Source organism: Ahaetulla prasina, chromosome 14 (genome assembly GCF_028640845.1).
Source record: "Ahaetulla prasina isolate Xishuangbanna chromosome 14, ASM2864084v1, whole genome shotgun sequence".
Lineage (NCBI taxonomy): Eukaryota > Metazoa > Chordata > Lepidosauria > Squamata > Colubridae > Ahaetulla > Ahaetulla prasina.
Window position 1 is genome coordinate 24,724,296 of NC_080552.1, and position 27,550 is coordinate 24,751,845.

The 27,550-nt window shown below is 44.2% G+C and overlaps 2 protein-coding genes across 4 annotated transcripts; one reads left to right on the top strand and one right to left on the bottom strand.

Moving 5' to 3' along the window:
* Window positions 1-1,320: 1,320 nt before the first annotated feature.
* Window positions 1,321-9,888, bottom strand: FAM234A (family with sequence similarity 234 member A). The gene is made up of 11 exons (XM_058157349.1): window positions 9,531-9,888; window positions 9,323-9,451; window positions 9,070-9,249; window positions 7,957-8,087; window positions 5,282-5,414; window positions 5,048-5,189; window positions 4,664-4,804; window positions 4,325-4,403; window positions 3,321-3,473; window positions 2,272-2,380; window positions 1,321-2,194 (listed from the first exon to the last, which is right to left on the bottom strand). Exons 1-11 carry the CDS (start codon window positions 9,784-9,786, stop codon window positions 1,983-1,985), a joined length of 1,665 nt encoding a protein of 554 aa, XP_058013332.1. The 5' UTR covers window positions 9,787-9,888; the 3' UTR covers window positions 1,321-1,982.
* TRAP1 (TNF receptor associated protein 1) lies at window positions 9,812-26,567 on the top strand. Of its 3 annotated transcripts, none has more exons than XM_058157338.1 (17): window positions 9,813-10,204; window positions 10,389-10,474; window positions 10,554-10,694; window positions 11,666-11,737; window positions 13,825-13,985; window positions 14,346-14,455; window positions 15,261-15,334; window positions 15,651-15,806; window positions 15,970-16,090; window positions 16,293-16,362; window positions 22,612-22,759; window positions 22,929-23,114; window positions 23,503-23,641; window positions 24,410-24,495; window positions 25,002-25,147; window positions 25,251-25,323; window positions 26,322-26,567. In XM_058157338.1, exons 1-17 carry the CDS (start codon window positions 9,931-9,933, stop codon window positions 26,421-26,423), a joined length of 2,145 nt encoding a protein of 714 aa, XP_058013321.1. In that variant the 5' UTR covers window positions 9,813-9,930; the 3' UTR covers window positions 26,424-26,567. The 3 variants fall into 3 exon arrangements, with proteins under 3 accessions (XP_058013323.1, XP_058013321.1, XP_058013322.1); XM_058157339.1 differs by having other exon boundaries at window positions 9,814-10,204; window positions 10,392-10,474; XM_058157340.1 differs by lacking the exon at window positions 11,666-11,737 and having other exon boundaries at window positions 9,812-10,204.
* The last annotated feature ends 983 nt before the right edge of the window (window positions 26,568-27,550 follow it).

Sequence of the window (27,550 nt, forward strand, 5' to 3'; positions counted from 1 at the left end):
CCCCAGTCACCTTGCAGATGGTCCTATCTAGGATTCTGTGAATGCATCTGAAATATTCGGGCAATTGCATAAGCAGAGAAACCAGACTGAATAGAGTTAAGGTGGAGTGCTGGGAGTTGGGTATTCTTTATGGGTGAGGTTCTTCCTAAGGTTAAATTTTACAAGGCCTATGCCACTTGAAATATCTTCACCATTAATCTACCAAAAATAAGCAGTACCGGTCATAAAACCTGAATTTATAAACCAACTAACCCAATGCAAGAACATTTCCCTCTAGAAAAACAAACATAAGAAAGTCTCTCCTGCTCTGCAGCTTTGAAGCTCGGTGCATATTTTTGGGAAACTGAGATTTCTCAGGATAGAGATGTTGGCTACATTAACTGCCTTTGCTTAACTTCAGGCACTTGCAAGTAGCAAGGGGAAGAGTAGATGGAGGCAAAGTTGAGTTAAATTACAGCTGTGCCCTGGGGTTTTCCCCTTTTAGCTAAGCTGGCTTCAATGGCTTCAAGCAGGGACGGAGTCAGAAAGGGGATCTCCACAGATATGCATTAGAGCTTCTTGGCTGGTAACAGCTCTGCTTGCTGACATGATTAACTATGTCAAACAAATAGCCTTCCCTAGTAAATAACTGTGAGAGGTTAGTTTTAAAGCCACGAGAGGCAGGGAAATGGATCAAGAGCACAGCCTAAGAAGGAAGCTGGAAATGCTTAAGCTGCTTCATCATCAGAAAAGATTATGGTGGGGGTGAAATAAGCCAAAGCTCCCCTGCCCCCCCCGAAAATTATGAAAGCAAAAGAGCATCTCGTGCAACCAGCAGCAGCAGCAGCAGCAGAACAGAGCAGGTCAGACCAAAAGGGAGTGCTACGTGGGCTTCCTTTGTGGCCAAAGATCCTGAGGACCCACTTGGCTATTGTGGAGTCTCTCCCAAAAAGGCATACAATTTACCAGGGGCTCCACATGTCTGGCAGAGAAGAGACAGGAATGCACTCTAAAGGGAGAGCCCCCTTCCCCTCCTGCCAGGTCCTCAGAATTGCGGACAAAAGGAGTCTCGATGGATTCCTCAAAAGCCCCACATTGGCTGCCTCGACCTGGAGCTGCATCTGTATGGGGTGCAGAACTTTGTGTATGCCGCACAAAGCCCTCCCTCCCTTCTCCTCAGCTCTAACCAACCTTGCTAGGCATCACACAGATATGTGCTGCTCATCCCCCCCCCCCATCAGGGAATCCGGTTTGTCCCAATTCCTACTCTGGTGCTGCTGGGCTGTTCCTGGCTCTTACAGGTACTGGGAGAAGCACAGAGAACAAATGACATTTCAAACATTGTGGCCAAAGCTGAATTTATTGAAATTGAAATTATCTGGGGCAGGCCAGATAAATGAGCTCCAGCTCTGCAAAGCACGTCCATCTTTGAACTGTGATAGAAAAAGAAAAAGCCACACCTGAAACTTGGCCACAGCAAGAAAACAAGGAGGCAAAAGAGTTGGATGCCCCAGTACCTGGAAAAGCCAACCTGCATGGCTTGGTGCCTGTGAGCTGGGGATCAGGTGCATTACTTTGGGAGCAGAGGTAACCAAAGCAGATGGAGCTGCTCTGCAGATTCTTTTGGGAGGTCATAGGATCCAAGCCAGCTATGACTCTGAGGGCCCTCAAAGCACTTCCAGGGCTGATGCAGTTATACAACAAAGCTGCACAGAGCCCACTGTTCCAGGGGAAGGATGACTAAGAGGAGCCAGATGGCTAGGCACGCAACATTAGAACTGCCCCACCTCAATTGCACCATCTCCAGGATCTTTCTCCTCTGGGACATGGATGCCTCTGGTGGTCAGAGAGGGGCCCCCCATGCTGTTTAATCTTGTACTTCTATGCGCAATCCAGGGAACGGGATCCAAGTCCTAGTGGGGGACTAGCCAAACTGTTCCAGGAGCTTGGTTTACTTTCTCTCAGGCTAGCTTCAGGTCTGAAAGCCTTTGGGATTATACTCCTCATCCAAAGGTACGGTATCTCATTCGGTGGAAATAGTCCCGGACATTCTGGTCAGTATCTTGGGGCACCTGGTTGAGCCAGATCACATGGCTGCTGGAAATATCTTCCTTCAGCTTCCGCTTTGAGAGCACCACTCTCCCAGGGGAGCTGCCAACTTGGGGGCCTGCCAGCAGCACATAACAGGCATGGCGGCTTCGCTCAAAAAGCAACCCTAGAACCAAAAGGGAAAGTGTAGCAGGAGCCCCCAACAGCCGGGCAATTTGGCAAACAGCTGGGGCCCCCACTCACCTTCAAAGGCCACTATGGGCTCAGTGCTGTTGCTCAGCTCCAAGAGGACGGTGGGCAGGGAGGGATGGAAAAGGTACAGCCGCTGCTGCCGACTTCCATGCCAAGATCCCTGGAGGAGAAGAGTGAGGGCCAGGGCCCCACAAGGAATAGCTGGGCTGGTCTACTTATGCCCAGGAGCTGCTATGCTCCTGTGACACTTGGGTGAAGACTCCCCCCCCGCCAATAAAGGCCACCTAATTACTCCACTTGCTGCACTTGCTATAGATGGACCTCTCTTTATTACAGGGAGTCAACTTTTCGTCCAGTGACCAAAACTGACAGTGCTGAAAAAAAGGACCCGTGACCCCTGCCTGACGTTCTCACCTTTGCAACAGCCCAGTGGTCACATGATCAAAATTTGGGCAGCATGCCGGCTTTTATGCTCATGGAAGTGCTGCAATTCCCCTGCTCTGCCATTCTTCTCTCTGCCCTGCCACATCCAGATGCACTTACCTTTCTCTTCCCCTGCCCATAGTTGCATCCGGCCAGTGTGAGGCGCAACTGAGAAGCTAGTGAAGGAATCTTCCTAGGTGGCAACAGCAGCCTTTCTTTTGGTAGCTTTCTAGCTGCATGCAAAAGGGAGTGGGGGCATGGGGCAAGGCAGGCTGATGGATCTGACCTTCTAAGGCCTTTAACCCACTGGAGGTTTCCACCTGCTGATAAATGCCCGACTTCCCAAGGTATCCCCCACCTTAAAACACTACTGGATAGTTGCTTAATGACCAGAAAGAACTGGGATTGTGGTTGTTGAGTAAGGCAGTAATGTGGGTGCCTTGCTTAATAACCACGATGTACAACCAAAACTTGAGCACTACCTGTACAAATTCTTCCCAGAGCTTTCTGGGGGAAACTGAACCCACAGGAAATGCCCACAAAGCATGGAGCTGGGAAGCCCTTCCTCCATTCCAAGTGCTAGTCAGAGTGCAGCCTCTGACTTGCTGCTGCTCTGCAAAGCACATCATGGGCAGCCCCACTTCATTTCCATCTATTACAGATCATTCCCTACTCACAGTTTTGTTTCTTTCGTCCTGGTACAGGCCCCAAAAGAGGAAGATGGATCTGCGATCAAGAGTTGCAAGAGTGGCTGGCTTGGGACTCTGCATTTCTGAAAGCAGCTCTACTTCCCACTTGATGACGCCAGAGCGGCCCTCCACAATTGTAACCTACAGAGTAAACGGCGACTTGAAAGGACAGCTGGGCTCCAGGCTGTAATCCCCTTTCTCAACCACCATTTTAGCCCAAGGATCAGGCTGACATCTGAGAACAGGGCTGGGCAGTTACTCAACATTCGTGAAGGCGAGCACAAGGCATCACAATTCCTCACTACCTTTTCTATACATCTTTCTAATAATTTAAGAAGTGTGTTTCTATCCCACAATTTGGAAAGTGGAAGAATGCAAAGGAATCACCAGGCTCTACTGGGTGTCATAGAGTCTGGTGAATAAAAAGCTCTTTTAACTAACATGGAACTAGAAAAAGATCCAGGCACCTTAGGAGCCCAGGCAGTTCTTAGTTACGTATTTTATTCCTCTGGGCATATGTAAACTATAAAGGAGTTTGGATTAATTTGGAATTAGCTGGTAGATCATCAGCCACCACCCAATTCTTGTATTATAAGACTTGTAATCTTCTGCATCTCAAGCTCAAACCTTGGGAATATTGCAAGCATGGCTCATTTATTTTGGTGACCTTTTTTGGAAGTCTAACTCAAGCACCATCAAATCCAGTCATACGGTTGAGTGTTTTATGCTGATGCCACAATGTCAAATATGTAAACATGGCAGAAAATTTTGGTGGATTTGGCACTGGCAGAGAAAAAGGGAGAAAGACAAAGCCTGTTTAGAGTGTGTGTGTGTGTGTGTGTGTGTGCGCGCGCTGTGTATGTATGTGTATTTTCATGGCAACAACACATCTCCAGCTCCCTTTGCTCCAGTGGATACAACTATACAATTGGTGCTTCTGAAGAAACCAAAGGATCTGTGTCTGCACCCCACTCTCAGAGCCCCTTGCAAACCTTTTTTGTCTCATGTGAGACTCTGCTTTCAATGGCCACAGCAATCTCATCGGGACCAAAGGCTCCGAGGACGGGCTCCCTGCAATCAGGACAGGAGATGATGTTCAACTGGTGGCATCTCTGGCTTTTCACCCTTCTTTCCCTATCCCAGGTTCAGCTTATGTCTTTTTCGTTCGTTCGTTCATTCATCTGATCTGATCTGTGTGCCACCCATCCTGTTTAGAGGTGGCTTATCCAGGGAATACCAAAAACAGGTAGCAAAATCCTCTCTTTCTCCCTGCAACTAAGCATTCATGCAAGTCCCTACTGCACAGCCAACATTCCTAATACTGGCATTACCTCAAGATGTGTGGCACACCAACAACCCACAATGAACTCAGCTGCTGTCCATCCACCAGCTCCAACATAGCTGATCTTGCAACCAAAATATGGCTCCCTGATTTCTCTGTCATCTTTGTCACGTACTGAATATCTCCAGAGCTAACAGGGAATAAAAAACTCATGTTATCCTTTCCAGAGGCCGCCATGCACCTCTTCTTCCAAGCCTTCAGGGCAGAAGTGCAGGTCAAAGCTTGGTGCTGCAGCCACTTAAAAGCTTCTGCTTTGCATGGCAGCAGGTCAAGGCCCTCTGCTTTCCATTAATGAAGGGGCTGAAGCAAGCAGAGAAATGGAAGAGCAAAGGGCTTCCGCGGGTACTAGGTCAGGAGGGATTCCAGCAGGTACCTGGCTAGGGGCACCTGTCGGGCCTTGTGAGGGATCGCCATCTCCCAATCTGCATCTTCGTTCAGTGTGGCAAGGGCTGGACTTGCTGGGCCCACAGCCATGCGATAGAGCTCCTTCAGCGAGTAGGCAAAAAGAGCCTTTGCTAAAGCGAGAAAGAAAGGTGCAAATAAAGCAGGCTGAAAGGCAGACTGTCCAACTGCCCTTCTTCCCCATTCCTGGAAGTACAAGACCAACCTGTGTAAAACAGGATGTAGTGGGCTCCGCTCTTGGTAACATGGAAGAGGTGCCCAATCAGTCCTGGCAAATGCAGGCTTCCGCTGAATTTCATTTGCGTGCCAAATGTCCCTGAATAGAAGAAGCTCTTAATCTGCAGAGAAAATTGGAGCCAGGATAGTTCAGCCTAAGCAGCACTCTGGCATTCATGCTACCTTCAGAAGGGTTAGTAAAAAGCATGGAACCTTAAAAAACGGGACTAGATGATCCTTGTTCATAATAGTAGCAATAGCACTTATATACCGCTTCAGTGCTTTACAGCCCTCTCTAAGCTGTTTAGAGTCAGCATATTGCCCCCAAAAATCTGGCTCCTCATTTTACCGACCTCAGAATGATGGAAGGCTAAGTCAACCTTGAGCTGGTGAGAGTCGAGCTGCCAAACTGCTGGCTGCCAGCAGTCAGCAGAAACAGCCTGCAGTACTGGATTCTAACCACTGTGCCACCATGGCTCCTAAGTGGAGTATAACCTGAAGGTTTACAGACAAGATACTTTTCAGTATCAACACAACTTGTGCTCAAAGCTTGGGGAAAGAAAATGATTCTGGCATTAGACAAAGTATCAGTTTGAGTTGTGTAAGAAAGGTCCCTCAGGACTGTCAGAAGGTCGGTTGTGCCTACTGCTCCCAGCTGACTTTTTTTTTTTTAATTTCTCTTGTCACAACAGTATACACAAACAATTGTCATAGATAAAACAACATGTCTTGAAGAAAATATATAAGTGAAAAAATATGCATCAACTATATTAATTGGATATAATGAAGGGAACAATAGGACAGGAACGGTAGGCACATTTGTGCTCTTATGCATGCCCCTTATAGTCCTCTTAGGAATGGGGTGAGGTCAATAGTAGACAGTTTTTGGTTGAAGATTTTGGGATTTTGAGTAGAGACTATGGAGTCAGGTAATGAGTTCCAAGCATTAACAACTCTGTTACAGAAGTCATATTTTCTGCAATCAAGTTTGAAGCGATTGACATTTAGCTTGAATCTATTTTTTTGCTCTTGTAATATTGCGATTGAAGCTGAAGTAGTCTTTTATAGGAAGGATATTGCAATAGATGATTTTGTGTGTTAAACACAGGTCATGTCGAAGTCGACGGAGTTGTAAGTTTTCTAATCCCAGGATTTCAAGTCTGTTGGTATAAGGTATTTTGTTGTTTTCGGAGGAGTGAAGAACTCTTCTAGTAAAATATTTCTGGACTCGTTCTATTGTATTTATGTCAGAGATGTGGTATGGGTTCCAGACGGATGAGCTGTATTCAAGAATAGGTCTGGCAAATGTTTTGTATGCTCTAGTTAGTAGTGTAGAGTTTTTAGAAAAGAAGCTGCGTAAAATTAGGTTTACAACTCTTAGGGCCTTTTTTGCTATGTAGTTGCAGTGGGCTTTGGCATTAAGGTCATTTGATATGAGAACTCCAAGATCTTTGACAGGGTGGGGGTCGTCAGTTAGGTAATGTCCATCAAGTTTGTACTTGATGTTAGGGTTCTTTTTTCCAATATGTAAGACTGAGCATTTGCTGGTTGAGATTTGGAGTTGCCAAGTTTTAGACCAATCAGAAATTAAGTCGAGGTCTTCTTGAAGGGTAGAAGTATTATTAGTGGTATTAAATAGTTTGACATCATCAGCAAAGAGAACACAATAACTTGAGATGAGGTCACAGAGATCATTTACGTATCGTATGAAGAGTGTTGGTCCAAGAACACTACCTTGGGTAACGCCACTTTTGACAGGAACAGGATTTGATATAGCGTTGCCAATTTTGACCACTTGTTGTCTATTTGACAGGAAGGCATTTATCCAATTGTGAAGAGGTCCCGAAATGCCGCAGGATTTTAGATTTTAGTTTACCTTCCAAGTAGTTTGATAGTGGGACACCCTGCTCTGAATTCTTCCAATGGCATTGCTCTTCCCATAAATTCCCGACATCCCCATTTCAGTCAACTGGAATTAATAATCCCCCACCCCACTAACACTAATTCCTAAAGATAAGAACAAGGATGAGGAAAAAGATGAAATAAAGAGGATGATGCAATCCTTTGCTCCCAATCCTTCCCCTGATCAATCCTGCTATGGAGAGCAGGAATTTTTCAGTTACTGGTAACTATTTCTCCAACTAGCAGCTGCTGATTGAAACACTGAGTTGAAGAACACTGGGACCCCAGGCCCTTTACCCCAGCACCCTGTGTCTGACAGGGTGAATTGGGAAATCCAGATGCTGAAATAAGATGGCAAGAGCTCCCTGCTATCAGTGGCTCCCAACAACTGTATTTCAGGCTTGCTGCGCAGGAGTCTTTAAGATTCAGAAGAGCACCAATGTTAAATGATTGGAAAACCTGGAAGATACTAAAAGAGAAAGTTTCTATGTAAAAGTTTATAAGAACCTAAAAGCAGAGGTAGAATAAGATGGGTACAGGAATGCATGATGGCTTAGTATGTGGAAGACTGTATGAAATCACAGAGAAGGTAAACAAAAGGCTCACTGGTTTATAACGCAGATCATCATCCAATTAATTTTGATTGCTGCAGTGCAGAAGTGACGTAGCATATTTTTAAAAAGACTCTGAGCCCCCATGCTGCTGTGAATGTGGCCAATTCCTCTGCAATAGGCAGGACCCTATTGCTTCAGCAATTCTTACCTCCTCTCCTGTGGCAGCAAAGACCAAGAAATCATGCACACCGTCTTTGTCTATATCAGGAATCTTCAGTAAGGGATTCAAGACTGTAGAGTTAGCCCCAAAACTGACTGCCTCATTCCACAGAGTCTGGCCTAGGAAAAAAACAGAGTGGTTAGTGCTGATTCTGAAGCCTTGGCAGGTAAGATGCCTACCTTTCCAACATAGTGGTTTTTGATTCTGGAATTCATCCTGAGCATTCATTTCAGCTGATCAGTAAATAAGTCTTCTGAAACATGTGACCTCACAAATGGCACCATATTGACCCATCTAAGCTCTGGCATTCACACCATCACAATTCTCATGTCACCCACTCCCCACTTATAGGTGTCCAACCAGAAACCCAAGAGTTTTGTCAAGTGCGCTCCTAAACATCTTTTTCAAAGATGGGCTGAAAAGCCTTTCAGCAGTATCTTGAAGAAATGCAATTTCTAAACAAAGGAGAAACACACTTGCTCATCTGCTCCACTTGCTCACCACAAGAAGCAGACTCATTTTTCTGTTTTCACTTTATCAATATTTCTAAGGAAAGGAGAAAAGTGCTGCTGCTTGAGGATGAAACAGTCTTTGCAGCTGAAGAAGGAACAAAAACCTTGCTACCAGGGGAGTCAAGATTTCCATGGATGCCAAAGTTCCGTGCTTTTGCAGAGTTACAGCAGGATCCCGTTTTGCTAGGATGTCATCCTGTCTGATCTACAAAGCACCATGCTGGATCAGACCAGAGAGCTTCAACCAGAGCATGTTGTCCCAGAGCTGCATTAATTCTTACCTTCCAACTACCAATGGCTGCTAAACTCTGGCTTCACTGTTTACATAAACAAGATGCAAACTGAGTGTTGCTTGTGCCTTGGCTGTCGGCAGTCATTTCAGATGTACTAAAACCACACTAATAGTCCGCACCACGCAAGCAAGGGAAATCTGTACTCCACTTATTGGCGCGCCCTCCTATGGCAACAAGGTGAGGGTACACAGGGCACAAGCCAGTGCATTTGTGCTTACACATCCCTTCCTTCTGGGCATCTCTTTGCCCCAAAACGGATCCATCTTTCCGAGGCATCTGGCTCAAAAGGAAGGTACCTGTTTCCAGGTCGAGGAGGGCGAGGGAAGCCGGATTCCCGATGATAAGGCAGGCCGGAGAGCCGCCGTGCTCTACCGAGCAGTCCATCAGGAGCAGCTCTTGGGCCACCGGCCTTTTCCACAGAGTGCTGCCGTTGGTGCCCGAATGCGCCGCCAGGAAGGCGCAGGGGGTGGCGAAGCCTGCGGTGAGGGAGGGGCGGATCGGTCACTCAAGGCGCGCCCGCCGCCCCCCCTCTCCTCCCCCCTCCCATACCTCCTCCGGAGCAAGAGCCATAGTCGGCGCCGCTGGCATTGCGGCTGTCGGGGCCGGCCTGGAAGGCCACGAGCAGGTCTTGCACTCGGTCGCCGTCGGCGTCCCCCGCGGCCAGGAAGGCGTACGCCGCTGCAAGAGCGAGAGCGAGATGGATGAGCCCGGGCCTCGCGCGGCCTCCAGCGCCCCCCCCCCCCGCGCCCGCCCTCACCGGCGTCGTCGTAGGCCCTGCTCCAGGCCGTCCTCGAGGCGGGCCTGACTGGGCAGGGGATGACGAAGGAGAAGGCGAAGGCCACGCCGAGGCAGAGGTAGAGCGAGAGGAAGAAGGCCGCGGTGCGCCACTGCGAGAGATGCCCGGGCTGCGCGCCGCCGCCAGCCTCCTTCTCGGCGTCCCGAGCCCCGCTCCCCGGCGAGGCCGTCGCCTCTCCGGCCTTGAGCGGGTGGATTTCCGCCTCCGCCCGCGCCATCAGGCGGACCGCGCTCTGCACGCGCTCAGAGGACAGCCAGCCTGCCAGACAGGCCCGTCCTCCGCGGCAGTGACGTCACCGGCGCGCCCTCGCTGGCTGTGACGTCCCGCCAGCGCCGGAAGCGGCCCAACGCGTGCTGCGGCCATGGGGCTGGGGAGGCTGCCGCCGCGGCTGCTGCTGCTGTTGGGGCGCTGCCGCCGCCGCGCCTCTCTGCCGCTCCTCCTCCGCACCGGACGTGAGCAGAGCACCGCGGGCCGCGCCTGCCGAGCCCCGACTGAGTTTCTCTCTGTGGCGCGACCGCCGCCCGCCCCCGGCCCGCCTAGTTGGCCTTGGCGGCGCTCGTGCACCAGCCGCGCCGCTCCCGACGACAAAGAGGCGCCACCACCCCGGTCGCCTAGTAGGCCCGAGAGAGTCCCAGGTAAGTCTCCCGCCGGGCCGGGGGAATTCTCGCGAGGAGTCGGGAGGCAGCTCCTCTTCCCCTTGGTGCTCTCTGAGCCCGGTGCTTTCTTGCAGACGTTTCGTTACCCAAACTAAGTGACGCCGTCAGCGCTCATGCTGATTGGCACCAACGAGCCCTCATTTCAACCCTAAGCTTGTTTTAGCAGGTTCCACCTCGAAACACGAGTTCCAGGCCGAAACCCAGAAACTTTTGGATATTGTGGCCCACTCCCTCTACTCTGAGCAGGAGGTAAGCCTTCCAGGGTGAAGCCAACAACGTGGGCTTAGGACGTCTCCTCGCTCTGCAGAACTTAGCTACTCTTTGACAGGTGTTCATCCGGGAGCTGATCTCTAACAGTAGCGATGCTCTGGAGAAGCTGCGCCACAAATTGGTCTCTGAAGGAAAGGTCTTGCCAGAACTCAGGATTGATCTGGAGACAGACAGGGAAAAGTGCTTGGTTGCCATCCAGGTAGGAGCACCCTTTTTTTTTGTATAAAGTATAAAAAGCAACACATTCCTCTTGCTATCAGTGGGTTCTCTGTTTTTAAGGGTTAGCTGAAAGTTGCTTGGCAAGTAGAGGCCAGTGAAGTTGATTCCAGGAGAATCTGGCTTTGCTTGTCCCAGAAAGGAGCTGCGAAGGGAATTGGAATGCTTTGAAAGTTTTCTCAGACGGGAAAGTGTTTATAATTTAGTAGTGCAGCTGTGCTAAATTCTGAGCTTGATTTAAATTACAACATGGGTTTTACTCCTACTCCTACCCTCAAAATGACGCTATTGAGCACTGCACACCAGAACAACTAGACACAAGAACAGTTTTTTCCCCGAAGGCCATCACTCTGCTAAACAAATAATTCCCTTAACACTGTCAAACTATTTACTAAATCTGCACTACTATTAATCTTCTGATCGTTCCCATCACCCATCTCCTCCCACTTATAACTGTATGACTGTAACTTTGTTGCTGGTAATCCTTATGATTTATATTGATATATTGACCATCATTTGTGTTGTAAATGTTGTACCTTGATGAAGGTATCTTTTCTTTTATGTACACTGAGAGCATATGCACCAAGACAAATTCCTTGTGTGTCCAATCACATTTGGCCAATAAAAAATTCTATTCTATTCTATTCTATTCTATTCTATTCTATTCTATTCTATTCTATTCTATTCTATTCTATTCTATTCTATTTTCTATTCTATTCTATTCTATTCTATTCTATTCTAGCCTGGGAAGGAGGATTTGCTTCTGCCTTTTCTGCACTGCGCTAGTTTTTAGGCCATAGCTGTCAGGGCAAAATATCAGAAGCAGTGATGTGAGTTAATCTGATTCTTGTATCTTATGTGGAAAGGGGGGGACAGAGAAGGAGTCTATCTCTTCCCACACATCCCAAAGTGCAGTGCAGGATATGCAAGGAACTCCTTTTCGGTTGCTTGCAGGACACTGGAATTGGGATGAACTATGAAGAACTTCTGTCCAATTTAGGGACCATTGCAAGATCTGGCTCCAAGGTAAGGTCCATTCCACCACTAAAAGACAACTACTCCACTGCAAAAATATATTGATCAAGGAAAAGCAATAGATGCAATCTACATAGACTTCTGCAAAGCTTTTGATTCAGTAGTACATGATAAACTACTCCTTAAACTAAAATCCTACGGTATTTCGGGACCTCTTCACAATTGGATAAATGCCTTTCTGTCAAACAGACAACAAGTGGTCAAAATTGGCAACGCTATATCAAATCCTGTTCCTGTCAAAAGTGGCGTTCCCCAAGGTAGTGTTCTTGGACCAACACTCTTCATACTATACATAAATGATCTCTGTGACTTAATCTCAAGTTACTGTGTTCTCTTTGCTGACGATGTCAAACTATTTAATACCACTAATAATACTTCTACCCTTCAAGAAGACCTCGACTTAATTTCTGATTGGTCTAAAAATTGGCAACTCCAAATCTCAACCAGCAAATGCTCAGTCTTACATATTGGAAAAAAGAACCCCAACATCAAGTACAAACTTGATGGACATTACCTAACTGACGACCCCCACCCTGTCAAAGATCTTGGAGTTCTCATATCAAATGACCTTAATGCCAAAGCCCACTGCAACTACATAGCAAAAAAGGCCCTAAGAGTTGTAAACCTAATTTTACGCAGCTTCTTTTCTAAAAACTCTACACTACTAACTAGAGCATACAAAACATTTGCCAGACCTATTCTTGAATACAGCTCATCCGTCTGGAACCCATACCACATCTCTGACATAAACACATAGAACGAGTCCAGAAATATTTTACTAGAAGAGTTCTTCACTCCTCCAAAAACAACAAAATACCTTATACCGACAGACTTGAAATCCTGGGATTAGAAAACTTACAACTCCGTCGACTTCGACATGACCTGTGTTTAACACACAAAATAATCTATTGCAATATCCTTCCTATAAAAGACTACTTCAGCTTCAATCGCAATATTACAAGAGCAAAAAATAGATTCAAGCTAAATGTCAATCGCTTCAAACTTGATTGCAGAAAATATGACTTCTGTAACAGAGTTGTTAATGCTTGGAACTCATTACCTGACTCCATAGTCTACTCAAAATCCCAAAATCTTCAACCAAAAGCTGTCTACTATTGACTTCACCCCATTCCTAAGAGGACTATAAGGGGTGTGCATAAGAGCACAAATGTGCCTACCGTTCCTGTCCTATTGTTCCCTTCCAATTAATATAGTTGATGCATAATTTTAATTATATATATATATATTTTCTTCAAGATGTGCTGTTTTATCTGTGACATTTGTTTGTGTATACTGTTGTGACAAAAAATAAATTTAAAAAAAAGGTGAAGAGGGGGGCGGGGCTGTAATATTGTTGCCATGGCTTTGCATACTCGTGTACCTTTGAAGGACAAACAGACTCTTTGTCTTCATAAAATTTCTCATATGTTTGTTGAATAATTTTTAGCTTTGTCAATAGATTGCTTTGCATTTTAAACATTTTTAAGAACATTTGTATTGCTTGTCTGGGAGTAATTGATTTCATTTTGCACATTCCCATGTATTAGGTTTATAAAGCTCCCAACTCAAGTAATGAGACTCTGGGTAGAATAACAAAAACAAATAGTAAACCAATTTGTGTGTTTGTGTGACTGATATGAATATTTATTCATTTTTCCTTTAGTTTAAATCATGTCTGATTTAAGTCATGTCTGATTCTCAGAAACTGTTAGGCAAGGTTTTCAAAAGTGGTTTGCCAATGCCTATTTCCTATAACTGTGAGAAAGAGACTAGCCCAAGGTCAGCAAGCTGGCTTTATGCCTAAGGTGGGACGAGAACTTGACTAGTCTTCCAGTTTCTAGTCTGATGCCTTAACTGTTATACCAAAATGGTTCGTGTAATTTTTATTTACAAAATACACATACTATCATTTTCTGTAATGATATTCCAATAAAGGTTTTGGCGAAGAATGCTCAGGTGGTTGTAGACTCTCAAGAATCCAAGTGGCGTTTGATTCTTTGCAAACAGAGGTTTGCAAGGTGAGGCAGACAAGCTGGGTCCTGCTTCATGTGCTTAGCCTGCCTATGTTGTATCTACAGGCCTTTCTGGATACACTGAAGAGCCAAACAGAGGCCAGCAGTAAGATTATTGGCCAATTTGGAGTGGGCTTCTATTCAGTCTTTATGGTGGCTGATCAAGTGGAAGTTTTCTCCAAGTCAGCAGAACCAGATAGCTCTGGTTATTGCTGGCGTTCAGACGGGTAAGGATGTGGCAGAGGCTGGGCTGGGAGGCTGCAGTTGAATTGTTAAAAGGTTGCATGAAGTGTTCTAAGCTTTGCTGGAAAATTGAGGGGCTTTGGATTCTACCTGCCTCCCTGAGTTGGAATCCCAGAATGAAGACTTAAGTTTAGAATGGAAGCACTATTCTTTACAATTCTGCAAACTTCTGCAGAAATTTTGGTCAGATAATGGGTGCTAAGATTTTACCAGGTTTTGCAATTCTTGCGTTAGGATGAGAGTCAGCTATGTACTGATTACTGCTTGTGGGATAGCACTTAGTCTATGAGTTCATACTTGGTTGTAGTTTGCTTCTTTCCTCTGATTTGCTTTTCTAACTCTAGTTATGGGACATTCGAAATTTCAGAAGCTTCTGGAGTTCAGGTTGGAACTAAAATAATTATTCACATAAAGGAAGATTGCAGTGAGTTTGCCAGTGAGGAGCGAGTCAAAGGTGAGTAATAGCAGAAAGGAGCTTGCTTGCTTTCTTATCTATGAATAGACACCAGTGCCATGTATCTCAGACCAGTGGATGAGATGCAGAGTCTGACTTCGGGGAAGAAGCAGAGCTGGGTGTCTTGTCCCAACCTGTTTTGAATGGGTAAGGTCCTAGCTTTGGTCTCTGCAAATGTTGGGGGAAGCTCTCTTCGGCCCACATCCTGGTCACTCAGCCACATCTAATCCAAGGAGTTCTTGCTAGAGTAGAAGGATTAGCAGCATAACTCTTTGTAAAGTACTTTCATATAGGGCAAGTTGCTTCCAAATATGGGGGGAAATGCCCTTAGCTTGGCGGACTAAGAAATAATAGCTGTAGATGCTTTGCAGAATGCTTTTTGAATGTCTTGTGTGTAACCCTTTGCCATTTGATAGGATCTGGTTTTTTTTTAATTTTGCCCATTCCTTCAGCGTAGCCCTGGTTAGCCTCTGCGGGAGCGTATTCCAGGCCCTTCAGGTAATGCTTCTGAACATAATTGGAAGGAATATTTTTGGAGATGGTGCCCAGCCATGAAAGGCTTGGTAGCTTAGTTGCAACCCTTAGAGTGGGTTTTAGAATTGAATTAGTTCAGGAAAAACTTCATTAAGTAATATATTATGTCCCATACTGCAGTTTTGAATTTCTTCTTCAATTGTGCCCTGTCTGTATAGTGGCTGCCTGTGATTAGCGCCTGGTCCCAGTTACATATTGGATGGATGAAGATCCCTACTGGGGGAACAGAGGGGGTTGGCAGAGTTTTCAGCCCATCTTTTTCCTTTTCTAGACATCATCAAAAAGTATAGCAACTTCATCGGCTTTCCCCTCTATCTGAACAGGCAACGTGTCAACACCCTGCAGGTAGAGTAGATACTGGGTGGTCCTTGGAGCTGGCCTTGAGCTAAATGGCATAATGCTTTGGCATCTTCTGGAAGACCTCTGTGGAGGAAATGCCAATTGGCCTTTTCTACCCTGTCACCAATATAGTATAGAAACACTTAATTGTTCTGTATGATTATTTGGATCTCCTGTGGTTCTTGGAGTTGATAAAAATTACTGCCAGCTCCATCTGCAAAATACTGCTATGTTCATGGAAACTTGCCCTTTTCTCCTTCATTTGTGTTCCTGCTTTGGGCACGTGGCTAGCTTCAACTAAGGATGTCTTCTCTCCACTCAGGCCCTTTGGATGATGGAGCCCAAGGAGGTTGGAGATTGGCAGCACACGGAGTTCTACCACTTTATTGCCCACGCATATGATGAGCCTCGCTACACCCTGCATTACAAGACTGATGCACCTCTCAACATCCGCAGCATATTTTATGTGCCAGGGTTGGTGAGTGGGAAGGATGGTTAGCTTTGCCTTGTTTGGCTGGCCTCAGATCTAAAACTAATGTGTGAGGAGATTGTAACAGTGTGTCACCTCACCTCAGGAGGATGGTTTTTGCACTTCAACTCTGATTTCCATCTGTTCTTCCCTTTCTTTCATAACTTCCTAGAAACCTTCCATGTTTGATGTGAGCCAGGAGCAAGGCTCCGGTGTTGCCCTCTACACTCGCAAGGTCCTGATCCTGACCAAGGCTACTGAAATTTTACCCAAATGGTTACGTTTCATGAAAGGTAGTCAGAAGAGCCCTATTTAGGAGGAAGAGGCTGGAGATCGGTGGGATTGTTGCAAGATACAACTTATCTAATAATAATAATAACAGTTGGAAGGGACCTTGGAGGTCTTCTAGTCCAACCCCCTACCCAGGCAGGAAACCCTACACCATTTCAGACAAATGGTTATTCAACATTTTCTCTTCATTTACCCTCCTTGTAGGGGTTGTGGACAGTGAGGATATCCCTTTGAATCTCAGCCGAGAACTGCTTCAAGAGAGTATCCTTGTCAGGTGAGGAAGAAGCTTGGTTCAAATGGTCTTGGTGGCCAGTAACTTGTGCCTTCTCTGGAACTTGCTCTGTCACGGCTGCAAACTGAAGACCTAATTATCTCTCTATCTATATCAATTTTTATTGATTTCCCCCCCTCCCCAAATACCTAATATATATATTTTTTTATAAATAATTTTTATTTCCATTTTCCAACATCATATTTATATGCAAACTATTATCTATCATTAATCATTAATCATACTGATTCAGGCCTGCCCGATTGCCACTTCCTTTCTTCATAACCTACCTCTCTACCCTCTACTACTTTCACATCCTTCATCTCCTTCACTTTACTACTTCCTCTCCTCCTTCTCCACTCCTCCCTTCTTACCCTATCTAACCTTCTTATTCCCCTCCTCCTTCTCTACTCTTTCCTACCTACTTTCTTCCCTCCTTCTACTTCTCTCTCCTTTTCTTTCTGAAATGGCAATCGAGCATCCCCAATATCATTTTAAATTTTATTTTCATATCTTCAAAAATTACTATGCATTAATAATCAATCCATGTATCATTTCCCCCACCTCCTCCCCCTTCCCCCCCCAGACTTCCCAGAGCAAATACCGGGTATTATGACCCACAATCACAAGCTAAAGTATACAAAATAAACATAACCTCCCACCTTTAAAAATTTAAAACTTTAGATCCCCTCACAATAAAAATAAAGAGATAGGAAAGAATAGTAAAAAGAAAAAAAGAAAAGAAGCAATACCAACTTCACATATTACATCTTCTTACAATCCATTTTTAAAATTAATCCATCTTCTCAAATTCAATTTTTTTTTTTTTTTGTTTACATTTATACCCCGCCCTTCTCCGAAGACTCAGGGCGGCTTACAGTGTATAAGGCAATAGTCTCATTCTATTTGTATATTTTTACAAAGTCAACTTATTGCCCCCCCAACAATCTGGGTCCTCATTTTACCTACCTTATAAAGGATGGAAGGCTGAGTCAACCTTGGGCCAGGCTTGAACCTGCAGTAATTGCAGGCTTCTGTGTTCTTAATAACAGGCCTTATCAGGCTGAGCTATCCGGCCCTTTTTTTCTTTTTTCCACTTGTATATTCCTTCAAATTTCGTAAGTCCATTTCTCAAGTTACAGTCCATCTTCTCGAACTCAAATTTTCATCACTTATATATTTCTTCAATTGCCATAACATTTAATGTCCGTTCTTCTTACAGTCCATTTTAAAAATTAGTCCATCTTCTAAGATTCAAATTTTTTTCTCACCCACTTGTATATTCCTTCAAATTTCATAAGTCCATTTCTTAAATTACAATCCAGCTTCTCAAATTCAAATTTTTATCACTTATATATTTCTTCAATTGTCATAACATTTAATATCCAATCTTCCAATACTTCTCCCAATCAAATATCATTTCGAATAAAATCTCTCAAATATAATATTTCCAGCTTAACTTCATAACTTTTACTATCTATAAACATGTCAATTAAAACAAATAATCATTTAAACTACATCCACAATATAACAGTAAACAATTAAAATCATTACATCCACATTATCTAAATTCATAAATTTCACTTTCCATCCTTCACAATTAAATAATATCATCCCATAGATTTATACCATACAAATAGCAAATAACAAAAATCCTATAATTTATATCCTAAACAAATCAATTCCAAAATTAACCATAATCATCATATTCACATCTTAAACATTCCTCCCTCTCCCATTCTATTTTCCATCATTTCCAAACCAATTAACTTAGCATCTAACAACAAAGGATTCCACTCTTTAAAACATTAATATAAAATGTCTCGCTTTCATAACTGAATTAAGAAAATACTTTCTGCCTCTAAAATTCACTGACAAACCCATTGGAACTTCCCATCTAAAATATATCTGATGTTTCTTAAACTCATCCACTAAAAAGCAAATTCTCTTCTCTTTCTTAACATTTTAGGAGGAATTTCCTTCATCATTTTATATCTTGTCCCAATATTTGAAATTTATTTTTATAAAAGGCTTGCAAAATTTCATACCTAACCTTTTAGATGTAAAATAAATAACCACATCCTCGGTACTCTATTTTGTCTTGCCCACCAAGAATTAACACGATAAATTCTTTCAATATTAATCTCAAAATCTTCTGGCTCCACACCCTTTATCTGAGCAAAGGCTTGCGTAAAATCTCTTTTAAATTTTCCTTCCTATTTTGCTTCAAACCTCTCGCCCTTATAGCATATTCCATTAATCTATATTGTAATATTACTCTTTCTTCATCTGCCCTATCTACCTTTGCCTGTATATCTTCCATCTTATTATCTAAATTCCAATTGTTTTGATTTTTTTGTATTCCCTCTATTTTCCTTTGCAACTCTAAATTAGCTTTATTAATTTCTGCAAGATCATCCTCCATCTGAATACAAGAGCTTAATATTTGCGCAATTGCATCCTTTACCATTTTCATTTCCCTCTTCTGCTCTTCCACCACTTCCTTAAAATCCAACATCTCTTTCTCTATTTCATCAAATTTTTGATCTATTTCTAGAAAATGACTCTCCAAAAACTCCTGTAAAGAATTTCTTAATTCCTTTTTGATTTCTTTGTAAATTTTTGAATCTGAACTGAAGAAATTTCAAAATTTTTAATGACTTTTGGCACTATTTGCTTAAAAGCCATTTTTAAAAAAAATATAACTTAATAACAGACCAAGAGGGGGAAAAAAAAATATTTAGAAAAGAAAAATTCAAAAAACTTTTCTTCTAAATCACTATAATCCCAAAGAAAAAGAAAAAAATATAAATCATAAAATTCTCGTTTCTGGCATTGACTTCCGGGTGGCTCCACCCCTTCGCTGAGCCCTAATTAAAGGGGCTCCGCACTGAACATCGTAAAGCCAGGAAAAGCCGGCTTTAATCTTTTTCTCTGGATGAAAGAGAAAAGATAAGAGCGTAGGAATGTTGGTAGACCTCCCCAGAGGCTTTGTTTTAATTAAGCAGAGCTTCGAAGGGTCGAGGGGTCCCATAAATATTTCTGCCATCTCCGACTTCAGTGCGTCTCTGCAAAAGCAGGAAAAGAAGAAGGTGTCCATCTCTGCTAATTGTCTTATCTTTATGGATCTCTTTAAGCAGACGGAATGAGTGCAAGCGGACGATTATTGGATTGCAAGTATTTTTGATTTCCTGACTTCCACTTTCTAAAAAAGAGAATTTTTTTTTTTCCTTTGTTCTAATTGACTCTAAAATGGCGCCTGAACGGGAGTGAAAATGACGAATGGAATTTTAAACAGTCTGTGCAACTAAGAAGATAAGAAATGTTATGTGTGGATTTTAATGAAGTGAATTGAGCTCTCCTATACTTAAAGGGGAGAAGAGAAGTTTCTAGACTTATATTTTGTGAATTTTAAAACTGAAATGGCTACTAAACCACCTAAGACTGGGGGCAGAAGGGGTTCTGAACCAGCTTTAGAAGATCTGATTAAAGAGCAAGGGAAAGTGTCTGAAGAAAGGTTTAAGGAGATTATGGATAATAATGAGAAAATAAGAGAAGAAATAAAAGAGAATAATAAAAATAAGAAGATATCTTAATGGCTTTTCAAGGTTTGGCAAAAGACTGGAGGTGGTGGAGGAGGAGGTGCAAGAAATTGCTCAGTCAAATCAACAAATAGAAAATAGAATGGGGGGAATGCAAATCAAATTGGATAAAAATGAAGATCAAGTGGTGGTGATGCAGTATAGAATGATGGAAGGAGCTCTGAGAATTAGAGGTTTGAATGAAGACAAAGGGGAAGATTTAAAAAAAATTTTATCAGAAGCTCTGGCTGAATTTATTGAACTTGATCCACAAGAGGTTGCTTATCAAATTGACAAAATTTATAGAGTTAATTCGTGGATTGCTAGGCAAAAGAAACTTCCTAGAGACATTGTGGTTTATTTTTTGAAAAGAACAGTGAGGAATCAAATTTTGCAAGTTGCATTTCAGAAAAACTTGAAAATAGGGGAACAGGAGTTGAAGGTTTTGAAAGAGATCCCTCCCAAGATGTTAAGGGATAGAAAAGACTTTACATTTTTTACACAAGAACTTAAGAAATACCAGATTCAATTTAGATGGGAGGTTCCAGTTGGCTTGACAGTGTATTATCAGGGAAGAAGATATCGTATTGACACAGTGCTTAAGGCCAAAGATTTTCTTTCTACAGTGCTGAAATTTGAAATAGAAATAATAGAAAAAAGAATTCAAGAGACTCAAATGGGTGTGGAAGCTGAGGCGATTCCAGTGATGTTACCATCAGAGGAGCAACCACAAGAACAAAGACTGACGAGGGGAGCCCTTAAGCGTAAAGAAAAGGAGCAACAAACCCAAAGTAAAGTTCAGGATTCTGCTACAGAAGCGGTGGGAGGAGCACGGCCGTTTTGAATGATTATGATGTATTATTTTTGATTGCTTTTGGGGGAAGTTAGGAATTGATGATTGTAGGGGTATAATTAAGTTGGGACGAAAACTTTTTAGCATATGTTTGTTTTACTTTTAACTATACCTTGTGCTCGTTCCGGGAAGTCGGGGGAGGGGTTGCGAAGGAGGGGAGGAGGGGGAAAGGGGGGAAAAAAATTTTGTAAAACTTTTTGAATTAAAAAAAATAAAATAAATAAAATTCTCGTTTCTTCCATTTAGTCAGTATCTTCCTGTATATCTTCTATCTTCTATTTCAACACTAGCCGTTAGTAAGCATTTCTACTTTCGTTTTCAGTACACACATTCCACAAAACCGCCATTTGCTTTCTTCTCTCCTATCTTCGCAGCAAATATATCCTCAGGGGCTTACAGTCTTCTTACAAACAAGTACTAAAACTCCAGTTTCTGCTCCGTCCACGTTACAATCCATCATAAATCAATTCCTGTTGTGGAAATTGGATGCTTCGTTTGTTTGCCATAAAGGCAAATGCCTCCCCCAGCCAGGAGCTTATCAGGCTATGGAAGGAGAACTCCCCGTAAGCCTCAAAAGCTCATTACCTCTCGTTACCTCTCGCTTGGATTACTGTAATGCTCTCTACATGGGGCTCCCCTTGAAGTGCGCTCGGAGGCTTCAGTTAGTCCAGAATGCAGCTGCGCGGGTTATAGAGGGAGCTACGCGTAGCTCCCATGTAACACCGCTCCTGCGCAGCCTGCACTGGCTGCCTGTGGCCTTCCGGGTGCACTTTAAGGTGTTGGTTATGACCTTTAAAGCACTCCATGGCTTAGGACCTGGGTACTTACGGGACCGCCTGCCGTTACCACACGCCTCCCACAGACCCGTACGCTCCCATAGAGAGGGACTTCTCAGGGTGCCGTCCGCCAAACAATGTCGGCTGGCGGCCCCCAGGGGAAGGGCCTTCTCTGTGGGGGCTCCCACACTCTGGAACGAGCTTCCCCCGGGTTTACGCCAAATACCTGACCTTCGGACATTTCATCGCGAACTCAAGACCCATCTTTTTATCCGCGCGGGGCTGGCTTAAATTGGGATTTTAATGTTAAATTTATTAATTTTAAACGGGATCTTAGCATGGTAAATTTTAATCACTGGGCTAATTTAAATAAGTTTTTTAAATCGTATTTTAAACTTGTATATTGTATTGTCGGTTTTATTATGCCTGTACACCGCCCTGAGTCCTTCGGGAGAAGGGCGGTATAAAAATCAAATCAAATCAAATAAATAAATAAATAAATTAGTGTGTCTCAACTTCAGCCTGAATGCTCATCTTTCCCTCTCTGCTTGAGGGAAAGAATTCCAAGCTGTCGGACCAAGATTTACGATGTCCTGACAGCTCTACAGACTAGGGAGTTAGCAGCTAAATCATAGCTGCTTCTGCACGAAGCGGAGCCAAACCGGAAGCCAAAGACCTAATATTTTTGAAGGTGGTGTCCTAGCATGATCGATATAAAAACCGTAGTAGTTTCTGCCTATCTGGGAGTCAGTTTGTTTGATATTTTATCATTCTAAGCAAGTACAAAAGAGGTCTATCAGATTTCAAAAGAGAACCCAGACATATTCAGACATACTATGATGTCAGCTGACTTATGGACCTCTCCCTCCATTGCAGCCTGAGATCCTGGTATGCTGGGATGGTTTGGATCAAATCAGGCATGAGTTGTGGAGAAGTAATGCCTTGCAGTTACTGCCAGTTTTGGCTTTGCAGAAAGTCATATCCTCTTGTTCCGTTTCTTCTCTTACTAATTGATGCATTATTGTTTGATCTTCTTGTATAGAAAGCTCAGAGAGGTTTTGCAACAGAGGCTGATCAAGTTCTTCATTGACCAGAGTAAGAAGGACCCTAAGAAATATGCCACATTCTTTGAGGACTATGGGCTGTTTATCCGCGAGGGAATTATCATGCTGGCTGAGCAGGAAGCCAAGGTAGTGACCAAAGAGGCTCCCACATCTCTGAAGCCCTCTGTCATGGTTCCTTTCCTTTGATAATTAGGGCCCTACATAAGAGAGACCAATTGGGGCTGGTTGTGGAGGGAAGGGTGGGCAAGTACACCTATCTTCCTTTCCCTCATGACTGATAAAACTTTCCTCCCAGGAGGAAGTAGCAAAGCTGTTGCGCTACGAGTCCTCGGCGCTACCTCCAGGCCAATTAACCAGCCTCCCAGAATATGCTAGCCGTATGCCAGCTGGCAGTAGAAATATCTATTATCTATGCACTCCCACTCGCAATTTGGCTGAGCACTCTCCATACTATGAAGCAACAAAGAAGAAAAACGTTGAGGTGAGCAAAGAGATTCAGAGACTGAAGCTAAGAAGAGCGAAGGTGGGTTCTGGGAAGGATGCAGCGGTATTGGTGCTTGGTTTGTGATGTTTCCCGCCTGGAGCAGAATACGGTGCTGTTGTTGCATCAACTTCATTCTGCAGGAAGCTCTGCCCTTTCCCCACAGGATGGGAGAAGAGCTCAGAGTACTATATTTCACTCATAGTTGCTCAGACTTCCTTTCACCATCTGATGAGATGTCACCAGTTCTACCAACTTGTTGTAAATGGTAGGAATGGGATTTTAAGATTGCTGGAGACTTAGCCATGCTCAGTGGTTGGGAGTTTCCCTAGGGATCATATATAATTCAAACTAAATGACCATACACATCTCCTCTCTGGACAACCAGGTGCTGTTCTGCTATAAGCAGTTTGATGAGCTGACTCTTCTGCACCTAAGAGAGTTTGACAAGAAGAAACTGATCTCAGTAGAGACAGATATTGCTGTTGACCACTATAAGGAGGAGAAGTTTGAGGAAGGTCACTCAGGTAGGTGCCTAACGGGAATCATTTCTGAGCAATGGGGCCTGCCTTGGCCAGAAACTATTGCCTTATGCTCTGGTGAAGATAATACATACTTGTGCTGTCAGTCAGCCTGTAATTTTGAGTGGTATGTATAGAGAGTAAGGAAGAATTTCTATCAATTACTTATAGAAAGACCAAGGAAAGGCTTGTTAGATCCAGGGGTGAAATGCTCCTGGTTCGGACTGGATCGGCCAATCTGGTAGCGATGGCGGTGGGTAGTTCGGAGAACTGGTAGCAAAAATCCCCGCCTTCGCCCCACCCATGCCCACCCAATCGCCCGGTCGCCCACTTGCCGCTTTTTTCCGACTCGCTCGCTTTTCCTGCCCAAATGGTAGGAATAGGTTGTACAAAATGCTTTTAAAAGGTAAAGAAAAAGGCTCTGAGGATCACAGCTGAGCCGCGTGATTGTCAGCCTTTTTTTAACTTTTAAAAGCATTTTTTTATAACCTATTCAGCCGAATAGGATGTAAAAAAATGCTTTTAAAAGTAAAAAAAAAAAGATTGTGCGCCACAACTGATTACCCCCCACCCCCCGCGCGCTGTTCTACTTACCCCCTGCCTCCTTTTGGTGTGCATTGTGCACGTGTGCACTTTGCATTTGGTGTGTGGTGTGCATTGCTCTTGCGCAGCCAGCAAACCAGTAGCAAACTGGTTAAAGCCCTTTGGAGATGGAATGACTGGAAAGAGCACCGATTTTCTCCTCAAAATGTTGCTTTCATCCTCCCATTGCAGCTGAAAATCGCCTGGGCTCCCAAGTGGTGGAGGACCTTCTGGCCTGGATGAGGAATGCCCTCGGCTCACGGATCACTGCTGTCAAGGTGAAGAGATGAGGGAGGTCATGCTTGGTGGGTGAGCTGGAGGAGCCGTAGAGCCCCTGGGGCTGTGTCATCCTAGGGAGCCTGGACTACAACTGTGTTTCCCATAGCACCCCCCCCCCAGTGGGATGAAGAGCGTGGAAAAGGAATGGGTTAAGCCTGGCTCTTGGACCTAGCATGCCTGGACAGCTCCTCCTGCCCCATTGCCGCACTTGTTGCACACCCATAGCAGCCATGCTCTTTCTCAAGCTGCTTCAAGCACTCCTTGCAGAAGGAATCTTACTGCGGAGACCTACTTGAGCTCCCTCCCCATTTCAAATCTCTGAAGCCTGTGGACATTTCTATTGGTGGTGGTGATCAGTTACTTCTGCAGCAGTATGTGAAATGTCACAATGGCAAGGGGAGGAGTGAGTCTGCCTAGAGTCAGCAGGCTGAGGGAAGAAAGTTATTTGTATGAGCTTGGCAGTTTCTGGGATGCGGGGCATATCCAAAGGTGTTGTTGCCTACAGGTAACTCCACGTCTGGATTCACATCCAGCCATGATCACAGTGCTGGAGATGGGTGCTGCCCGCCACTTCCTGCGCATGCAGCAGCTGGCAAAGACCAGCGAAGAGCGAGCCCAAATCCTGCAACCCACGCTGGAGATCAATGCCGGGTATGGGGAAGAAGTCATCTGAGGCTTATTTTGAAGGCATCTCTTAGGGAAGGGTCTTCTCGTTCCTGGCCTGCAGCTCTTACCTTGTTGCTTTCTTCTCTAGTCACACACTAATCAAGAAACTCAACCAGTTACGAATTGACCAGCCTGACCTGGCCCAAATGCTGCTTGACCAGGTGAGTTGCATTGACTCCTGGACAAAGTAAAGCTCTGAACCACCTTGACTTTTTCTCAGGCATCATCAGGAAGGCACCATTTTAGGTCTGGTAGATAACTTGGGAATTTGGGAGTTGCAAGTTACTACTATCCCTACTTTCTGGAAATTAGAATTTTCTTGGGTTTTTGTCCACTGAAACTGGGCCAGGCACAGGAGAAATTTCTTGTTCTATTTTTTCTCTCATGTCCTCCCCCCTTGCAGAGCAGAGAGGCAGCTTAAACAAGTGATGCAACTACATTCTTTTTGACATACATGAGTCCTAGTAGCATAGTGGTTAGAATGCAGTATGGCAGGCTAATTTAGCTAACTGCCAGGAGTTTGATCCTGACCTTCCATTCTTCTGAGGTTGGTAAAATGAGGATCCAGCAATATGCTGACTCTGTAAACTGCCAAGAGTTGGCTGTAAAGCACTGAAGGGTTATATAACTCTTAAGTGCTATTACTATTCCCCAGTGTGCCTGTTTACTGTCTTGTAATCCCTCTTTCTCCAATGAATGTAAATCCAAACACCAATTCTCTTCTTGCTAATCGTTAATTTTGAGGTAGATTTTGCTTTGTGTTGGGAGGAGGTTTATTTCTACCCCTATCTTGTCCTTCACACTTGTGTCAAGTAGGTAGGTACGAGACCATTCATGTGCTGCTAATCCTTAAGGCACCACTCTGGCTGCAGTAACACTTTTTTCTTCCAGAATGAAAAAAAAAGGGCAGAAAACTAAAGCTTTTCAGATTTGTGTTATTAGCTGAAATAGTTGGGTTAGATTCTGCTGGCACATAAAGGTGAGGGAGTTAGCTGAACAGGGCCAGGTCTCCTTGCCCCCCCAGTGGGCAAAGGAGAATCTGGGTATGGTTCTGGTTGAGAGCAGGACCCCGGGGGGGCCCTGCGCTTTCTGGCTGCGTTCTGACTCTGCCGCCTGGGCAACGTGACCACCTCTGTGACTCCTCCTCCTTTGGCTGCAGATCTATGACAATGCCATGATAATGGCAGGACTGAGCGAGGACCCCCGGCCAATGGTGAATCGGCTTAACGAACTGCTTGCCCGGGCCCTGGAGAAACACTGAACCAGCCCCAGTACTAGAAACTCAACGGCCGCCTGGGGCTGCCGCCTTCACCATTCTGCCCGGCTTCCCAGGTGGGGCGGCCTGGTGCAATAGAAGGTTGCGCAACGTCTCGGGTAAAATATATAATAAAAATCGTAGATGGCTCCTGTTTCTGTACGTGACTCTTCCGTCCCGGCGCGGGCTGTTGCAAAGAGGGTTGGGGCAGTTCAGCCACCGAGCGGCAGGGGGAGCTCGCGCAGCGACGGAAAGGTGGCGCCTGCAGTACAGCCAAGTAGTACTCATACTTGGCTGTACTGATTTGTAAGAATTAACAGAAAGAAATTAGAAGTATTCACTTTTTAAAAACACATTTTGGGGAAGGCGCACCAGTTTGACAGAAACAGGTACTTCCTAAAGTAAAATCAAAGTACAAGGTTTTCTGTGCAGTAACAATGAAGAAATTACACAACAAATTCAGAAGGGACAAGACCATCTCCATTGATTTTCTCAGCCTGATCCTATCTACGATGTTCCATCCAAGGATGGCTATACTATTTTTGAGGTGAGCAAAATTGGGTTTCTTACTTTGCCTCATACATTAAACAATCACTAGGAGGTACATGATGAGTTTTGTAAGGTACCATAACTGACAAATATATCTAAGGGAACTACAGTTTCATTGTAACTGAAAATACCACAGGTTGTACGCTGTAAATTCAGATAAATCCTTCCTCCTCAGGCAAAGGGTGGTGGTAGGGGAGAAGAGAAGAGAATAGAATAGAATTTTTTATTGGCCAAGTGTGATTGGACACACAAGGAATTTGTCTTGGTGCATATGCTCTCAGTGTACTTAAAAGAAAAGATACGTTCATCAATAATAATAAGGTACAGCACTTAATGATAGTCATAGGGTACAAGTAAGCAATCAGGAAACAATATCAATATAAATCGTAAGATACAAGCAACAAAGTTACAGTCATACAGTCATAAGTGGAAGGAGATAGGTGGAAATGATGAGAAAATTAATAGTAGTGCAGACTTAGTAAATAGTTTGATAGTGTTGAGGGAATTATTTGTTAAGCAAAGTGATAAGTGTTCAGGAAAAAACTGTTCTTGTGTCTAGTTGTTCTGGTGTGTAGTGCTCTATA